This window comes from Ptychodera flava, chromosome 19 (genome assembly GCF_041260155.1).
Source record: "Ptychodera flava strain L36383 chromosome 19, AS_Pfla_20210202, whole genome shotgun sequence".
Classification (NCBI taxonomy): domain Eukaryota; kingdom Metazoa; phylum Hemichordata; class Enteropneusta; family Ptychoderidae; genus Ptychodera; species Ptychodera flava.
The window spans coordinates 35,932,776-35,951,743 of NC_091946.1; the positions used below are offsets into that span (position 1 = coordinate 35,932,776).

Consider the following 18,968-nt stretch of genomic DNA (forward strand, 5'->3'; position numbering starts at 1 on the left):
GCGAGCCAGCGTCAACCTCGCCAACGATTGCTCTATCGCGGAACCAAGTTAAGTGACGGTCACCGGTCATCATGAAGCGTCTGATCGGACACGGATATAACATGATCGGAGCGGATACAGAATCGTGACTGGGCTGATTCGGGGATCCACGGGGCCGCTCGGAGAGGAACTAACTATACGTATACCGCGGTCCAGTGAGCAACGTCAGCAGTCGCGCTATTAAGAATCAGTTGCCGCAGTCTATTCACAATAGAACTGACGCGTTGCTTAAAAAAGACACGGTAGCAGCGAGGCTTGTTATAGCGGTACCAAAAAAGACAACAGCCATGATAAACATATTTAAACGCAAAAAGCAGCAACTAACGATCATGGGAGAGGACCCGACGTACGTGGTTAACTACCTGGGCAATGCTCCGACCCTACAGTCGAAAGGGGAAGGCTGTTGCGACGAGCCAGTGTCCAAAATTTGGCAGAAGTCGAAGCAAGGTAAACATTCAAGGAAAGTGAAAATAACGATCACGCCTCGGGGGTTGAGGCTGGACTTTGTTGAAAGACTGAGTAAGGGACCGGCGGCTCAGTTTTACTTGTTACATCGAATGTCGTATTGCGTGGCTGATCGCAACAACCAGAAAATATTCGCCTGGGTTTATCGACATGAGTTGAAGAGAAAGGCCGTAGAGTTACGGTGTCATGCTGTTCTTTGCAATAAGACCGAGAAGGCAAAGGCCATGGCGCTGTGTTTATACCAAGTTTTTAGGATCTCCTTTGTTGACTTCAAAAGAGAGCGAAGAGATCGTGAACGGAGAGACATGGGCCAGAGGAAAGACCCGTACAAACCAGCACTGCCACAACGTAGAATCCTGAATGGGACGTCGAAATTCCGCCCTCCGCTGGATCGCACCAGAAGCGCACCGAGGCTGGGAGCGATAAGAGAAGACCGGATCCGAGAGGAGGAAGAAGAAGAGGAGGAGGAGGAGGGACAGAAGGCACGTGACGACATGGAGCTCGACAAAATGGCCGACAGAGTTGCTGACATTGGTATCGGTAACGATGTGGGGGAACTTCAGCGGGACACTGCTGTTACTGAACTGCTGAACGGAGACGCCTATGAACGTGCCAAGTCCATTGCGACGTAGTTGACCTATAGATTAAAGCTTATGTCCCAGGAGCCTCTATGTCTACGGTGAGAATCGAACAGGTGGTTTTTAAGCGCACTGAAATATCGCTGTATGTCAGACTCTATAGTGGTTTGTACAAGAGCCGTCACTTCTAACTTTTATTATTTCAATTCAAAAGTGCTATTTTCAGATTCAACGCCTGCTGTCTGTTAAAGGGTCACCAATACTGTTGATTTACAAGGTCTGTTTTTGTATGGCAGAATAAACTCTCATTTAGTTCATGTTATGTAAGTCATACGCACATACGTGTACCGAGTCAAATAATATTCAAAACAAAGTCGATTGTCCATTTAAATGTAAATATTGTAGTCTGACTTTGTTGTCGCTGTTGCCTCGTGTTTCCATTTCAAAACCTCATTTCATTACGGAACCTGTTTGGAAAGAAGCCATATATTTGTTCATAATCTGAGCTTTACGGAACGCGCGTTCTACGTTGCTATGACATTGCGAGCGTGCTGCATGGTGCGGTGAAACAATTTCACATGTTATTGCGGATAGTAGTACAGCATTGAAGCTCCATGGTACATCCTGGCAGCAATAAATCATCGAGCTGTGTGCTTATGATGTTGATACAGTGTGTTACATGACGTCATGGACACAGCCAAATTGGGACCTATGCCATTTACCAACGAACAACAGTACAGAAAATTCATTTCAGCGGGAATAAAGTCGCTGAAGCCACACATCTTGTGTGTGAGGGTTTGCAAGGCGCTGTCAGGAAGGTAGGTGCCGTTTCTCAGACCAGTATCGAAACAGTTAACGCGGGCAATGGTTTCGCGACGCGAAGAGACAATCACTCGAGTTGCACATTCATGGCACAGCATATTCTGTGAACATTCGAATCCCAGCGATGATTTCTAATGTGAAATTGAACACGTGTTGGAGAGACTTCGTTTTCAGAACATTGTGATGACCAAGTGATCGTTTCGCTACCATCACTTCTGAACATTTGTATCAGTCACGACTCCATGCTATTTGAGGTTTTACAAACAAAGAATACAGTGTACCGATGTTAGATAATTGAAGCCTCACTTTATGCTTGTGTAATGTAAAACCATTACGACGTTTGATGTCTGCAGTCATTTTTTCGGACAACAAATATAAAAACGTTGTAATTTAGAGGCAAAATCAATTATTTCTGAGGATATTTAAGGCATTTGATAAACATACAATATCGTATTTCACATTACACGACTTTTCGAAGTTTCAGTTATGTAGCAATGTCGTAATGACCAGACAGAGAAAATTTTGTTGAGTCGCAACGTCGTTGTGACGAGGAATATATTACACTTCCGAGAAGCTCAGTTTTTGGCACTTATGTTGTACTGTAACAATTTAAATTGGGTAAGTGACTGATTTTAAGAAGCGGTATGCTATTGATTTTCAGTGTATCGTACCCCATATATTGCTAATTGGGTCACCATCGTGTGAAATAGAAATACTATATGGGATGTGATCCCAGGAAAGATAGATTTCGGATCAATTTTGGTTAAGAAGCAGATATCTTTCCTGTACTCCTTTTTTTACAAAAAAACAGGGACAGCGATATTTTATTTAACACATTTGTTTCACAAAGGATGAAGAGAATTTACCACACTCATGAATATTCATTAGGGAAGTCGTTACGCAGACACTACATGCAGGTTAAATGCACAAACCAGAAATTGACTCACAACAATGTCAGTTACAAAACGACTCGTGCGTGTAGTCAACAGGTATTGATAAGTAACCGTGACAACCAATCAATTTCTTGAAATGATGTTTTCCTGCGAAAATACCTGTATATAGGCATTGTCCCCATATATTTACAACTACAAAGTTTAACGAGGATTATTTCTCCGTTCAGCTGAATTTCCGAATTTTTCCGATAAGATGCAAATGTAGAAAGTTTTATCTGAAAGGCGCACACCTTGAATAATGATTCATTTTCGTATCCTAATAATTGAACACCGTAAGTACCATTTATAGTAGCCGTTTCACAGTTCGACACCCACTCTCATATTTCAATTTATTTTCTTTGGTATTTTTGCAGATTAGTTTCTAAATTTGGGTCAAATGAGAAAATAATAATATCAATAAAAAGTCACCGTTTTCTGATATTGAACACAAAAGATATAAAGTAATTCATTTCTATAGACGGAAATTATAGCACATGTGTTTTAACTACTGACAGACACAAAAGACTGGCAGAGATTGGAAATGAATAGGTGGGTGTTGTTAACGGAGATCACATACCTGACCATTTAATTTAAACTTCCGCATGCACTATCATTATCAAAAGTTGTGAGTGTACAATCTTGATGCCCCATTGAATGTGACTTGTCAGGAATATTTAGTAGGTTCATGTTGGGTGTTTTTAATTCGCTGATATGTTGTCAAATCGTCCATTTTCATGGCCTCACACATCCGGGTGTTTCTGATGATGTGAATCAACCACTTTGAATGGACATTTTTGAAAGCCGACGAAAAAGTTCATCGAATTCTGAACTGATTTGCAAATGCTACATGAATGTATTTCAAGGTAAAGTTTGTATGAAGTTTTAATACCAGATGTCCATAAAATACCTGATTATATTGTTAGGTAATGTTGAGGTCATGAAAATATCGTATCAGCCGTTAAGGTTTTTTGTTATTTCTGTCAATCTGGTCTTGTATTTTTTACATGTGTCTCAGTAGTCGGCAGGTGAATATTTAAGACTTAATTCACTGTGCATCATCAATTGTATGCATATGATGGCAAATTCAACTTCAAATACCTGGTATTTCGTCACGCTTTAGAGAGTGAAAATTCAGGACGAAATGTTACATCGAACAGACTACAACTATCAGTGTGCGGATACTTCTCGCAGGGGACAAAATGACAGGGGAAATCAAGCGGCTACATGTGACAGACAAACTTTGGTTGCGATACTGTTCAAATATTTCTGTTAAGTTGCATCTTGAGCCCGATTAAGTTTATCAATCACCGTCTTGTCCGATTCGATTGATGGAAGATATTTACATCACGTTGTGAAACCCGCTTTTGTAATAAAGTGATTAAAAAAGAAACGGTTTCTGGTTTCAGCTATTTTGGCAGATGGCCGTATGACATTCAGTATTCAAGCGTGTCATGTTTCCCGGTTCAAACGAGCGACATTATGATGAATGTCAATTGTGTTGCAAAGCTGACTTGTGTGCATTGGATGATATTCATGGCCGGGGAGAAATGTGGTCTAGTGGCATCCGTAGAAGTGAACGGCACCTCATTACTAGATAGTGGTTTAATAGAGAACGCAAAGTGACGTATTCTCCGCCATGGTCGTGCTCTAAGGTAGCACAGGCCTTGTGTACAAACGTGAACAATGAGTAATTGCACCGTGTCTTATTGTGTCTACATGTTGATGCCTGCGACCTCGAGTTCCTTCTCCATAACAATATGGCTATCATTTACAATAAAACTCAAAAGTAGACACTTCCCGTTTCAACACGCTGTAACGTGTCACAGAGGGGAAGCCTATAAACGGTCGTTGTACATAACAAGTATGTATATGTGTATGTATGGATATTTTTTGTATGTATGTATGTATGTATGTATGTATGTATGTATGTATGTATGTATGTATGTATGTGATGTATGTATGTATGATGTATGTATGTATGTATGTGTATGTATGTATGTATGTATGTGTCAAATGTATGTATGTATTTGTACACACCGTATTTTTATATTTGACAGTTATTTTGACCGTAAAATGTTGGTTATTGTCTGTATATATCTGCTGTATGTATTTGGATTTTCAGTATCAGTGCTTGTTCTATCACAGAAATGCAATCTTGTAACCCAGAGACATCGACTATAGTGTGAAGGACAGCGTGAAGTGTATGACTGGAGATGAATTAGATCAGAATCCTGACTTTTACGCTTTTGGCGCCTCGATATCTGATGCATCGTTCAATTCTCAGAATGCTTCAGTGAATCAGGGCTTTGATTCTAATAGGTGCAGACCAATTTATTTTTCTCGCGCAGAGTGATCAGTTCACGCTGCGGGCAACACTCGAAATCGCGAATTACCCGGTACGTCATCGTCCTCACACAAGCTTTTCTACATGTCTCCTTTACACCATTCGCGTGTTGAAATCTTCAAACTGGCTCTCGTATTGCCAGTACTAAGTGTACAAAAATATTACAAAAGAAATATTGTGAATTTCTTTCAATGAAATTGACAGCATTCCTCCACAGAGATATCGACTTATGACAGTGAAATTTCTCCTGAAGTCAATCTTGTGGGTTTCTAATGGCATTCCTCCAGGCTGATGTCGACTTATCACTGTAAAATTTCTCTAGAGATTAATTTCTCTGATTTATGTCTCACGTCATCAGCTAGAAGTATGGCATCTTAACTAGACTGTGTTTATTTTTTCAATCTCTTAAATATCAATCTTCACATAGCTGCGTTAATAATAATAATAATAATATGACAATTCACCAAGACGAGAATGTATCATGTTACTCGGCGTTGACCGCTATCAGCGGTCGATGACAGTACAGGTGAATGGTTTATTCATGAAGGTAAATTGAATGTCTGGTCTTCACATGTCAGTCTCGGTAAGGGCGACTGTCTCTTAAAAGTGGCTGACGTACTCGCCAAGTACGCACCAACTAAGTGATGACGACATAAGTGTATATTAATGTGCGCCGAGATGTCAATAACGCTGGATGCTGGACAAAGACGCACAAAGTTCACTGAAAAATACCTGAGAAAGGCAAAATTGACCAAACAATATCCGGATCCTCTTAGTAATTGGCGAGTGTCACCAATGATTGGACCTACAGTCAATTTCAAGTGACGTTTCCTTCATTGTGCATGTTCTCCATGTATTTATTCAATCACTCAATTATATTTCATTCATTTATCTAGACTTTGAATGAACACTCATCTTCGGATCTCACATAATACACACAGAAAGTGTGCTCATGGAAAAAATATTAAGAAGAATCATATTGATATACCAAAGTTCTTTTTAAGATTCTATCAAACGTACCTATTGCTTATCAGTGATACGATGGTCGATCAATGACAACGCAGTCTGACACTCATGGCCAATCAATTATACCATAGTAAGTAGCAAAATGACTGTAGGTGATGCTACCTACGACCGATCACTAATACTCTTGCCTATTAATGATTTTAATCATGACCAATCAGTGAAACCAATAGCTGATTAGTGATAGCAATCACCGAGCGAATATATACCTGTACCCGATCAAGTATAATATAGTTACCTATCAAGCATTTTCATCACAGGACAACAATTCATCTGCCGATGAGTGATACCCATCTCCAATATAATTGATCAATGATATCTGTCACCGATACCCGCTGGTCGATCAATAATACTAATCACAGATTAATGATCCCTCGATTGATGAATGATTCTTAAGCTTGTGGCCGATTAGTGAAATCCATATCTATATCCAATCCATATTACCTGGAGAGAAATCATACCCATAATGCATCAGTGACATAATAACCATTGATATCCCTGAGCTATCAATGATGGCTACTGCCAGTCAATGTAAGGGATGAACTTATTATGATTGAGCTTCTGATTTGTACTACCAAGATAACTGCATTACACCGTTTGTATCGAGTATTAACCAGCAGATTGAAGTGTACTGCAAAGCTTGCCGTAAAGGCTTTAGAGCCTCTACGTTTAAAGCACTTTGATTATTTTTGTTCGTGTGCGACCATTGATGAATATGTAGTTCTGACAAAGTCCATTAAATTCCTAGACTGCCCCAGCTTTTGAACTGAAAATTTAATATCGCGACAACAGCTATATTCAGATACGCGAAAGAAACTGTTGAAATGACTTTACCTGCGAATTGGATAATAACTATTTCAGATATGTACGTACTTTACCGACATATTTAATTCCTCGTATGGGCTGGAACGACCAAACTGTTGAATAACTTTTCAATATTTTTGTTGTGTAAGTCAATTGTTTAGCTTGTCACCATCATGACAACGTCTGTACGTAAAATGTACTGTTATTGTTTGCACGCGAGTTCTTTTTCGGACCTGAATTCACTTGTCGACAATAACAATGCAGCTTACGCATGTGCAGGCTGACTTGACAAACCGAACGCTGTATATCTCAACATTTTGGGAATAGAACAAGAAACTGTAGCTGACATTAAAAAATCATTAAACGTTGCAGGTATTAGTCCATTAAAAGGTATAATCCATGTAAAATTCACGTTTATCGACTCTATCTCAAATAACTGCGTATAATGATGCATAATTCCTCATCATTTCCGTCTTGCGGCTTCTACAGTACTAGTATCCGCGTTCGTATTTTTTCCGTATACGGCATGTCAAAAAAAATCCCGGCAATGCCAATAGTATTACAGCAACAGGGGGTTTGTTTAGCCATGATTCCGGTTTTTTTCTCCCTCAAGACATACCTCTATTGAATTTAAACCTGGAGGTTTATTTAGCTGTATTTACCAGGAGGAAGTATCGGCAAGCTGATCTGCGTTGCAATTGAGTGTCCTGTCGACCAGAATAATAACGAACTTAACTGGATGCGCAGAGACGCCATGAAGTCGCTGAATGGAACGAGATAACCTGGAGAGAAAATTGCACGACAACGCAGCCGATGGTGCTTTGAAGTTCCGTCGCGTTCCGTCAGTCACAAAGCGATGATTCCAAATTGACATGATGCAGATAGCATAAAATAAAGAATAATTCAGCGCGGAAAATCTCTTCAAGCATATTCTAAGGCAAGTCATCGCTGGGTTCGTAAAATGAGGTTGCCCATTTCTTTTGACATATCAATACTCGCATTCGCGATAACACAGACTTTGCAAAATCGATATGAGGCAAATTGGTCGCTATGGCGATGTGTTTTCAGTGCGGATTCTTGTAAGTCATAATTGCTGGTATCAGAAGTCTATCTTCTTTCATTTCGGTGAATGTAAATTTCCCATGATTTCATCCGTATGCCATGATAATTAAATCGCGATAAGAGACGGCCATAGAATTGAAAAGAACATAAATAGCTTGTGCAATAATACCGTTGATGTAATGGAAAGGCTGTGGCCTAGTTCCAAGTGACGTAAAGTGAAATACTTCGCGCATGTAACACAGATCCTTACAAAAGTTCAAAGTTTATGCGGGATGGAAAATGTATACCAGCTGTACCCGGTTTGAGGAAGGGGGGGGGGAGAGAGGTGGAGAGAGGATGAGAGTGGAGAGAGAAAGAGGGGGAGAGAGAGAAAGGGAGGGGATGGTGTTGCAGTAAGGAAGGGGGAGGAGGGTGTGGCGACAAAGAGGAACGAAACAATAATTGAAGAATGAAGACGTCAAACTCGTAGGAGAATTAGAGTATGCTGAGCAAGTGCATTCAAAGTTGATTTTCTAAGCCTTGCAAAGATTGACTGACAGAAGTCATATTTAGAAGGAGAGAGAGGGAGAAGGAGGGGCAGTCACGTTTACCATGAACACAAAGAGACAAATTGAGATAATAATACACGCTGCCGAAGCAGAACGGCAGCGTGTATTAATGTTTTAAGTCTATTAAAATCATGCCATGTCGACCAGGGAACAAGGAGGTAGTTGAGGCAATTTCAGAGGCTACATAATGCGTTATACTTCCTCACAGGGATGAACGGAGAAAATACTTCGTAAAATGATGAGAGATCAGTGGCTGAGGAGAGAGAATGACCGTGCAAGCTGGGATCAACGAATTCCAGACGTATTTTGAAATCCATCCCGACACATGGGAATCATTCACGCACGTAAATATTCGTGTTGCGAGAGAATGGCAGAGTTGATCTCGGAAGGACACAGATGTTGATGACAACTAATTACTCCACCAATGAATCGATAAATACAATTCCATATGAACTCTGTGTAAAAATAGGAACGGCGTATCGATTTTCGAAAGACCTTTGCTAACTTATTAGCGGAGCGCCCCGGTTACCATGGTAACAAATTAAAATATTCAAACCGAGCTGAGTGATTCGTACGATTATCTTCTCCATCCAAACGACGTGTTAATGAGGACGCTATTGTATTTGTGCCAGGGGTACTCACACAACACGTTGCTTTGGCAACAAGCCCTTGTTTGGTTCAAATTATTTTTGTCTCTACAAGCGAAACCGGTCACCTGACAACATGACACGATAGTCATCGATGACATTTTACCGCCATTGTATTATTTCGAAAAAAAAGGTATTTGTGTCTGAAACTAAAACTAATGATTACATGTCAGATACGTTGGCAGTATTTGTGTTTTGTAACGAGGAGAAACCGAGTAAGACTGATAGGGGTAAGGGAGCCTTCAGTAATTACAGGGGGTGGGCCGGGGGAATTAGGGAGAGGGTCACTTTTTAGAAAACAGTTTAAGGGGGGGGGTCACTTTTTATAAACGTATCTTGGGGGAGAGTGACTTTTGACAGAAGCTGATATTATGGCCAAAACTTTGATTGTCCATGTGATATTTCCTGAATAGGAAATCACCAACAAAATACGCACACACTTATAGACCGCCATGCATAGTGAATTGACATTTTGGTGAAATTCCAAAATCAGATTTCTTGCACAACCATAGACTTGTAACCACTCTAGTCTAATCAAGAACAATAATTTGAATAATCAAGCATACATAAATGCACAGATTTATCTAATTTTGTATTGAAAAAAAATTATTCATAGTTTCATCATAGACCCCAATGCATAGTGAATCGACATTTCAGTGAAATTCCAAAATCAAATTTCTTACACAACCATAGACTTGTAACCATTCTAGTCTAATCAAGAAAATTGATATCAATAATCAAGAGTACACAAATGCAAAAATTTACCTATTTTTTATTGGAAAAAACTATTCATAATTTCATCATAGACACCATGGATAGTGAACCAACTTTTTAGATGAAATTCAGAAATCAATTTCTTGTACACAAATGCACATTTTACTTCCCAATTCAAGCAAAGAGCATTTAAATACATTATAAAACATATATATAATACAGATATAGCATGTTTTGCGGGGGTAAATTGTCAATAATTTGCCTAATTATAGACTCCATGTATTATGATTTGATATTTTTGGATGAAGCACTAAATCAGCTACATCTTGCCTTCTTATAGTTGCACAAAATATGGTGACCCTCCCTAAAATGTATGAAATACCATATCTCTTCAAAAATTCTTGCGTGATAAATTGTGACTGTCCCTCCAAAAACACCAGCCCTCCCCTCTGTAATTTGTCCCTAACATAACAATTGAACCAATTGTTATGTAAATTAGCGGATACTGTTTTAGTTATTCCTGGGGAGAATACCGCAGTGGTTGGGGGGAGGGTCAAGTTTTAGAATGTCGGACAAGGGGGAGGGTCACATTTTAGACAGGAGGATAGGGGGGAGGGTCACATTTTACGGTACAGGTGTTCGCGAAATTGTCCCGGCTCACCCCCTGTAATTACTGAAAGCTCCCTAGGTGTAAAACAGTGGGTCAAAGGTTCTCCATGATGGAAATCTGCTTAATTTAGGTAGCCTTTCATAGATGTCTGAAGAATTACACTCCTACGATTTTGTTGAATTCTGGTAGATCTAAGCCGGGACAAAGTACGCATCAGTTGCTAATGGTTTTGCAAACTAGAGATTTGAAGAAATGTGAGCCCTCGATTGCTTATAAGCAGACTGCAGACTTTTTGAGTCTGCTTGTTGCTAAAATGAAGAAGTTAGAAATTGATATGATGAAACTATCCTGCTTTTAAAAGTGTGCAGACTATACGCGCCTTTCGACGTACTTTCAGTAAGTAGAAGCAGAAACAATAGTTGATTCTCAGATTCTGAGGAGTAGAAAAACACTTTTGTTGACGTAGGCAACGTTTTAGTGACTTTGCCCTTTACAAAACTTCCAAAGAAGGCAACAGTGAAATGCATACAGCTACAGAGCCATCGTTCCGCTGAACCCGTCGAACATCTCTGGGTCAACGGAAGCGTGCGTCTCGTCCTTGTCGGTGGTTGTCTGGCATTTGGATCGTCTGTGAGTGATGTCGATAATGTGTCAGATGTGTCACATCGAGAGAATCATAGCAGAATGAGGAGACTTGTATTTTCTGTAAGTTGGAGAAAGTCGGCTTAGCTGGTTTTGCCGAGCTGGGACTGAGACATCTCCCATCCTAGTCACAAAAACGACACATAACCGAATGTATTCAAGGCAAGAAACTATCAGCTCCTGGTCACATCCGCCGGGCACTTTGGCTCAGTATAATCCCCTTTCAGTTCTCGCCATGTTACGCACTAGCAATACGTCTTGCTTCTATCAAAAAAACAGTGAATTTATCAACCATCGAAAACAACAGTGAGAGTTTCTCATAGCAAATGGATATACCCTTTTTAGACAAATTAAATGAAACTATCGCAAAAATGAATTAATGGTCATGACCATTAATTCATTTTCGCGATGGTTTCATGTATCGTGTCTAAAACGGGGGTCAAACATATGCATTGTCACCCATCATTTTAGTATCTTTCAACATATCAAACAATACATTATTTAATATCTCGTATCAAACGAAATTCTTGAAAAATGGCCGACTTTGTCCCTTTATAAGAAATCCGACAACTAGATCGTTGTAAGGTTGCCCCATTCCCTAATGGTGCATCCCTTACAAGTGAGTCTAAATCAGATCAGTATAAAATGGTGGCGTTGTGATCAAGGTACAACCTGGCGTTGTGATCATGTCTCGGGAATAAATGTTGCTTAGATGTACTCTGCTTTAAGGTAGAACGCGCCTCGGGGACAGATATTCGGACTCTCACATTTCTACAATTCTTTTCTGGTCTTCCACTTGTGGGGGCTCATTGTAAAGATCTTGGAGAAAGAAAAACTTTGAAAGTCTTAATTTTTCGAAAATCGAAAATTGATTTTCCCCATAGAATTGAACACGGGGATAGCGGCCATTTTGAATCTCAAACATCACAAAATGTTGGGCTGATGTGCAGCGTCTCGGAATCTTATATCCAATTGGGTGACTGAATCTTACCGTTATCACAAAAATAATACGAATAGATTCCCCAAGTTGCTGTGAATAGTGACAATCGACCAATCAGATATAACCTTCCGAGCCACTGCACATCAGCAGAAAATGTTTGGTAATTTGCTTCGCTAGTTCCAAACTTTGCACGGTGACCCCCGATTTTCATAGTTGATTTGGTGAGAGAATAGTTAAAAAATTCCCTGAAAAAGGTTTGAGCTAAAGTTTAAGTCTTTCACTTTTGAGGCGCGTACTACCTTAAAGTGGCACTCCCACCTGGTAACATTTTTAAAACACATTTTTTTAATGCCAATGAACGGTCGATATTTGACGTGGCGACTGCGCATGGATCGCGAGATATCGATAAGAACATGTCATTTCCCGAGCGTATTTTTACATCCCAAAGTTTCTGATTATTACCCGAAATCCCCCGAAGGTTTGTTGTTGTGCTGCTGAACGATATTCTAGGGAGTCCATAAGCGTTCGAATGACGCAATTAATTTACCTCCCACTGCGAAGACTTTATATACATCATTATGCCTTTACCTCAGGTAATTTTTCAAAACTTCTCCTTAGTTTTTGTTGTTTTCATTATTCTCGATCAGTTGTATTAGATTTTTAACCAATACCACATAGATATAAGTTTCTACGTGTAAAATATCAGCCGCCTCTGATGACTACATTTTGTCGTCTGCCACACAGTTACGCGTGGTTCGATACATAGCGGTCGCCAGGTGGTATGCGTCTGCATACCACGCGGCAGCCGCTATGTATCAACCAAACGTAACCGTGCTAGTCATCTATGCGAATTCTGATGGAATTCTGGTGGAATCAGCAAACTTTGTTCTTCGTTTTTTTGCCGAGTCAGTAAGACTCGACTTTCTCCCACGGGACATGACTGTGGCGTACAGCAGCGTCAGCGTAGACTCGTACTCCATAGCTTAGTTGACAATTGCCCCAGTGCCGAACGTTCGATGTTCGGAAGCTGAATTTAGGTGGGCCACCGTAATTCAAACTTTTACTTTTTTGAGGACATATTTTTATCGATATCTCGCGATCCATGCGCAGTCGCCACGTCAAATATCGACCGTTGGCATTAAAAAAAGGTGTTTTAAAAATGTTACCAAACGGATGCGCCTTGGGAACAAATACTCGGATTCTAAGCTTAGATATGACAATACCTTGATCTACCATTCCTGTGTGCTCATTTTTAAGGCCTTTGAGTGAGTAAAATTTAAATATCTTTATTTTTGTAAAAAAATACTTTCGCCATGGAGTAAACAGAGGGAATGGCGGCCATTTTAAATCCAAATAACGGTACATTTTTGGTTATTTGTTTCTCTGCTATCAAATGTACACGGTAACCCCTTATTTTTATTCTCGGTTTTGAAAGAGAATAGCTGAAGTTTTTGAGGAGAATTTGAGCAAACGTTTACGTCTGAAATTCATGTTTTTCCGGAAGATGTTATAGATTCACCTTTCACATTTCTTTAACGTTCTTACAATACTTAAGCATTTCAGTATATTCGTAACCACAGCCGTATTATTATATTACAAGTCCCTGATCAATGTGAAATACTAGAGGACTCGCGCTGGATGTCAATTGTGTGGAAAGATAAAACTGAAATTTTAAAGACGATCGCTCGGCCGAATTGTTGACATCACTTCCTCGTTTACTTTGCCCGCTTAGTCGATCAAGCCTAACCAGATGGATTGATTGGTTGAATTTTCAAATTACTAAGCCGTGGAATGAAAGGAGCGATGGAATCACACGCACCGAGTACTTCCAGCGGAGGCTGATAGTGTCAGGAAGATATCATCTGTGAATAGCGGAAGTAATTAGATGCTTGGCGTATTAACCCATCATCGCTGATTGCCATTGATCTGATAATCAACACTCAGGGCTATTGCTTTGCTGCACATGGCGTCAATGTTCTCGCCTTCCATCTAAATCCTATAGGAACACTCATTCTATATCATGAATGCGGTTCACAGTTCACAATATTTGCCAATTAGATGATGATGATGATGTTGGTGATAATGATGATGATGATGATGATGATGATGGTAGCGTTGGTGGCACTGTGTTTTTCCCGTAGTAACGAGGCAACACCTACCCTTTCTACTGCCAGGAAAATTACAATCACGTGCGTCTTTCAAGATAGCAGCGACTCGAAACTTCAAAGTATACCAGACTTGCGACATCCTGTTAACTGCGCAAAAATATTCTGTGTGCGTATCAAATATCGACGTTTGTAAAAACGACCGGGCAGTTACTGAAAATATAAAATATCTATTACCCTGTGAAACTTACGAGCAAGAAGATTTTATCATTCTAGAGGCAGGAAATATATCCGGCTCAACTGCACTCTGTGCCCGCATCGAGTCTATATATAGACAACCCCCCCCCCCCCGAATCGGATATGGTCTGCTCAAAGCGAGGGTTGTATCTTCGCTTTGCTAGTCAGCTCATGACCAACGGAAATGGGCAATTTTGCAGTTAATGGCAAAAAGAGCGTTAAAGCATAATAAAAACTGACGGTTTTTATCGATTCGCGTCATGGCCTTTTAAATATTAAAGAAATTGTAAATCTCAACAACGGCATACCTGTACCTCGTATCGCAATGAAACTGGAAAATTGTTTTTAGACAACGAGACGGGTAGAGGGACATTGAGATACAAAAAATAACACATATAGATAATGTAACACACACACACAAACATTAAAGTATGTAACCAGATATACGTGGCTATCTTAAATCCGCAAGTCAGGTTTCAAGAGTCACTGCGATCTCGATCGTGAGTCAGATTCTCTCTCTCATATTTATATATAATATATATATATATATATATATATATATATATATATATATATATATATATATATATATATATATATATATATATATATATATATATAATATATAACACGATTGGAACTAATTTGGGAAAATTGGATGATAGTAATTATTAGGAAAATGTAACGAAATCGAAATTTTTACAGCTGAAATTTTACAAAATGATAGAATAGTGTAAAATTTGAAATATTGTTCTCATCGGACAAAACAACGAAAACACAACGATTATTGCATACCTCTTTCATCGGATTCATTTTCATGAAAATAAGTTCATTTTTGTGTAAATGTACTGAAGAAACGAGACAAAATGCTTAAAATTTCTCTAATTGACGAATTGTGAGTCAGGGCACTTTTGAAATGTCCCTGACTTTTTCATGAATTTAAGGCTTCATAAACATTAAATTGAGTCAGGGCACATTTAAAAGAAGGCTAAAGACCCTGACTGACTTAACTGTAAATCAATCGAAAAGCTTCATTTTGGTCGAGGAAAAGTGACAAACTGACATTATTACTAGTGTTTCAGTAATGAAGAAACTACAGACAAATTCTCATATTTTCATTCAAATGTGAATATTGTTCATATGTTTTGAACAGTATTGCATTAGATATCTTACTCATAAGATTTCAACAGCATCGTAAATTGTGTATAAAATTATAAAGATGGTGAGCAAATATGGTGTACAATTAGAGAAATTTCTAAAATTCTTGAGAAATTCTGCCAATCCAATTATCCCAATTTAGTTCCAATCATGTTATATATATATACTTTTATAATTTCTTGCTGATACTACTTGATACTACTTATGGGGGGCTCATTTTAAAGCTTTTAGAGTAAGAAAATTTTCGAAAATCACAAACTTTATTTTTCCCACAGACTTGGGCGATGGTGGCCATTCTGAATTTCAAATATCGGTAAATGTTAGGCAATAAATTTCTCTAGTCACAAACTTTGCACGTGAAGGTGACCCCCTCCCCCCCCCCGATTTTCATTCGAGATGTGGTAAGATAATGATTGAAAGTTTCGTTACAGAGAGTTTGAGCAAAAGTTTAAGGCTTTTACTTTCGAGGTACGTACGACCTTAAACACAAGTTGCCAAGAGCGAGGACTCCTATAATTGCTGGTAGTAAAACGTTCCGATGGATTTTATTTGTCAGATTGTAGTCTTGGCAAACAATCTCTGAAGACCGCAGGGCATCCATCTGGTATCGTCGCTTTTCGGCTGATTCAATAATGTCATGAAATATCAGATAAGATGCATTAATGATGGGGTAATATGGTTGATATTTAAAGCTATTAGCAGAGATATCCTTGCAGAATAATACACGAAGACGTATTGATTCTCTTAAGGTATGACGCGCCTCAAAATTGAAAAAAAACTTTTGCCCAAACTTTCCTCGAGGGGAATTTCATACATTCCATTTCGAAATCAAGAATAAAAATGAGGAGTCACCTTTCAAAATTCCGTACTACTAGAGTAACATATTTAAGCAATAAAGCACACCCAGCGACGGTATACCACGAGATTTTGACCAGTTCACTTCATATATGCACTCGCTATCGCTCGTGCATATATACCGTCGCTGTGTGTGCTTTGTTACTATTATATCATAACAGTATATTGAAATTCTGGTGTGGAACGTCATAAACGGAGTTTTGCTCAAGTTGAGAGCTCGTGCGTATGCCAGCCATTATATATCGCCAATATACCACGGTTCTTTTCGCGTCTCGACCAATCAGATCGCTGTATTTGCGCCATCAATATACTGGTATGATATAATAGCCAATATTTACTGACACTTGAAATTACAAGAGGCTGCCACCCCTGTCTTAACTCTATGGGAAAGACAAAATTTTCGATTTCAAAAATATAAGTCGGTGAAAATTTTTCTACTCTATGAGATGCAGAATGAGCCCCCACAAGTACTTGAACAAAAAAGTATTGAAATTTAAAAAAGAGTCCGTCTGTCCGTTCCTGATGCGAATTCTACGTTCACGGAGTTGCTAAGAAGAGGGAAAAACTACTGACGTCTGCCAACCCCGTCTACATTCTCCTGATATACTGAAGCTCCTTAACTCACTAGTCATTTCAAAATACACAAGGAATACAGCACATTTACAACATTCCACATTTTAAGAAATAAACACTTCATTACTCCCTGTAGCATTAACGTAGATGAGAGCCATTTTATATTGGTGGGTTCAAGGCAGTGTGTTCTTCAAATTCTTCATTGAATTTTTCTGTAGGGTCGTCGATCATGAAAAATGGCACATGACATTCCTCCGTTCAGAGAAGGGGTCAGACCCTGTCTTGTTTTTCAGCGCGTTAAAATCGCAATGCATATCGTGAAATTAATTTTGTAGGTAAAGCAATTTCATTTTCAGTGGGGAGAAAAAGCTCCGGAGCAAAAAGCGCAGCAACCTTGACTAGGAAATCACCGTGCGCATGCGTAAGTTTGAACGTTTGTCTGTTGCTGGCATTTCTCAGTACGAGTTCTTTCAACAATTAGATGATGGAATGTTACTGACCTTTTCATTGTCTCATCAAATGATGCATCTAGAAATTGATCATGAACAAAATACTGGCAAAAGATTCGTAGTTTCCTGCCTTGCTGATAAACAACAGCAACCCCAGATTACCTGTCCAGGGTTCTCAACAGGTCAAGGGGGTGGGGGTAGGGGCGGGCCACCCTTCTGTTTTTGGAGCAATCTTTTCATATGTTAATAACTGTACAAAGAATATATTTCCTCAACAAAAAGAATATGCAAATTAAGCATTGTTTTGTAAATTGGCCATCCCTCTGTTTTCTAAGCTTTGGAGAACACTGCTGTCATTTCACTGTGACGTCAAATGTAGAGATTCGTCTGAGTATATGTTTTCAATCTGTTGTCCATTAGCTAGTTTGAGTGAAAGTGACAGTGAAAGACTGATAAGCTTTTGCTAAAACTTTCATTAATGAAACTTTCAAGTATTCTCTTACAAATTCAAAATGAAAGTCGGGGTCACCTCGTAAAGTTTGATACTAGAGAAACAATGTTTACCGAAATTGAAATTCAAAATGGCTGCCATCCCTATGTTAACTCTATGGGAAAAATAAAATGTGCGATATTTGAAAAAGTAAGACAGTGAACACTTTACCAAGGAGCTTTAAAATGAGTACTCAAAGCGGTAGACCAGAACAGTTTTGAAACAGAAAATTGACATTCTGAATATCCGTCTTCGAAGCGCATTCTGCTTCACTCGACCTGAATGTATATGTGTATATGATCACGTGATCAGCAGTAATGGCAATTCCATGTCGCGATGCGTAGAGGTAGGAGATGTGTTTATGACAACATTTTAGGTACACTTTTCAAAACATTTAGAATTGGTCATATGTTTCCAAGTGTCAAACTACAATCAAGTACAACGGACGATAAACGAGTACAGTTTCCCGGTCGTCGCACAATTTACTTCCGTAGACGAAAAACTGACACGACCGCCCGTGTTCTACAGTGCAGTTAAATCCACTTAAGTCCCAGTCAGGCGACTTTATATATAATAGGAGAACTTACAAGGATTTTTAAGTCTCCAAGTCTATATCTGTCACTCAACGGATCAAAATGTCAATCCCTGTCATTCAAGGGATCATCCGTCTGTTGACATTGCTACAGCTTATGATACGATATAATAATAATTGACCTGAAATTTATCACCAAGAAAAGAACTTTATGTATACATGCTCAATCATGTATGTATGTATGTATGTATGTATGTATGTATGTATGTATGTATGTATGTATGTATGTATGTATGTATGTATTATTGTTTGTATGTATGTATGTATGTATGTATGTATGTATGTATGTATGTATGTATATTTTTTGTATGTATGTATGTATGTATGTATGTATGTATG

General features: G+C 39.0%; 1 protein-coding gene across 1 annotated transcript in view; it reads left to right on the top strand.

Moving 5' to 3' along the window:
• Window positions 1-4,226, top strand: part of LOC139119428 (protein FAM43A-like) — a 4,255-nt gene extending 29 nt beyond the window's left edge. Inside the window, exon 1 of the mRNA XM_070683238.1 lies at window positions 1-4,226. This exon is cut by the window's left edge and continues 29 nt beyond it. Coding sequence (XP_070539339.1) covers window positions 327-1,136 — 810 coding nt within the window. The 5' untranslated portion in view covers window positions 1-326 and the 3' untranslated portion in view covers window positions 1,137-4,226.
• Window positions 4,227-18,968: the final 14,742 nt, after the last annotated feature.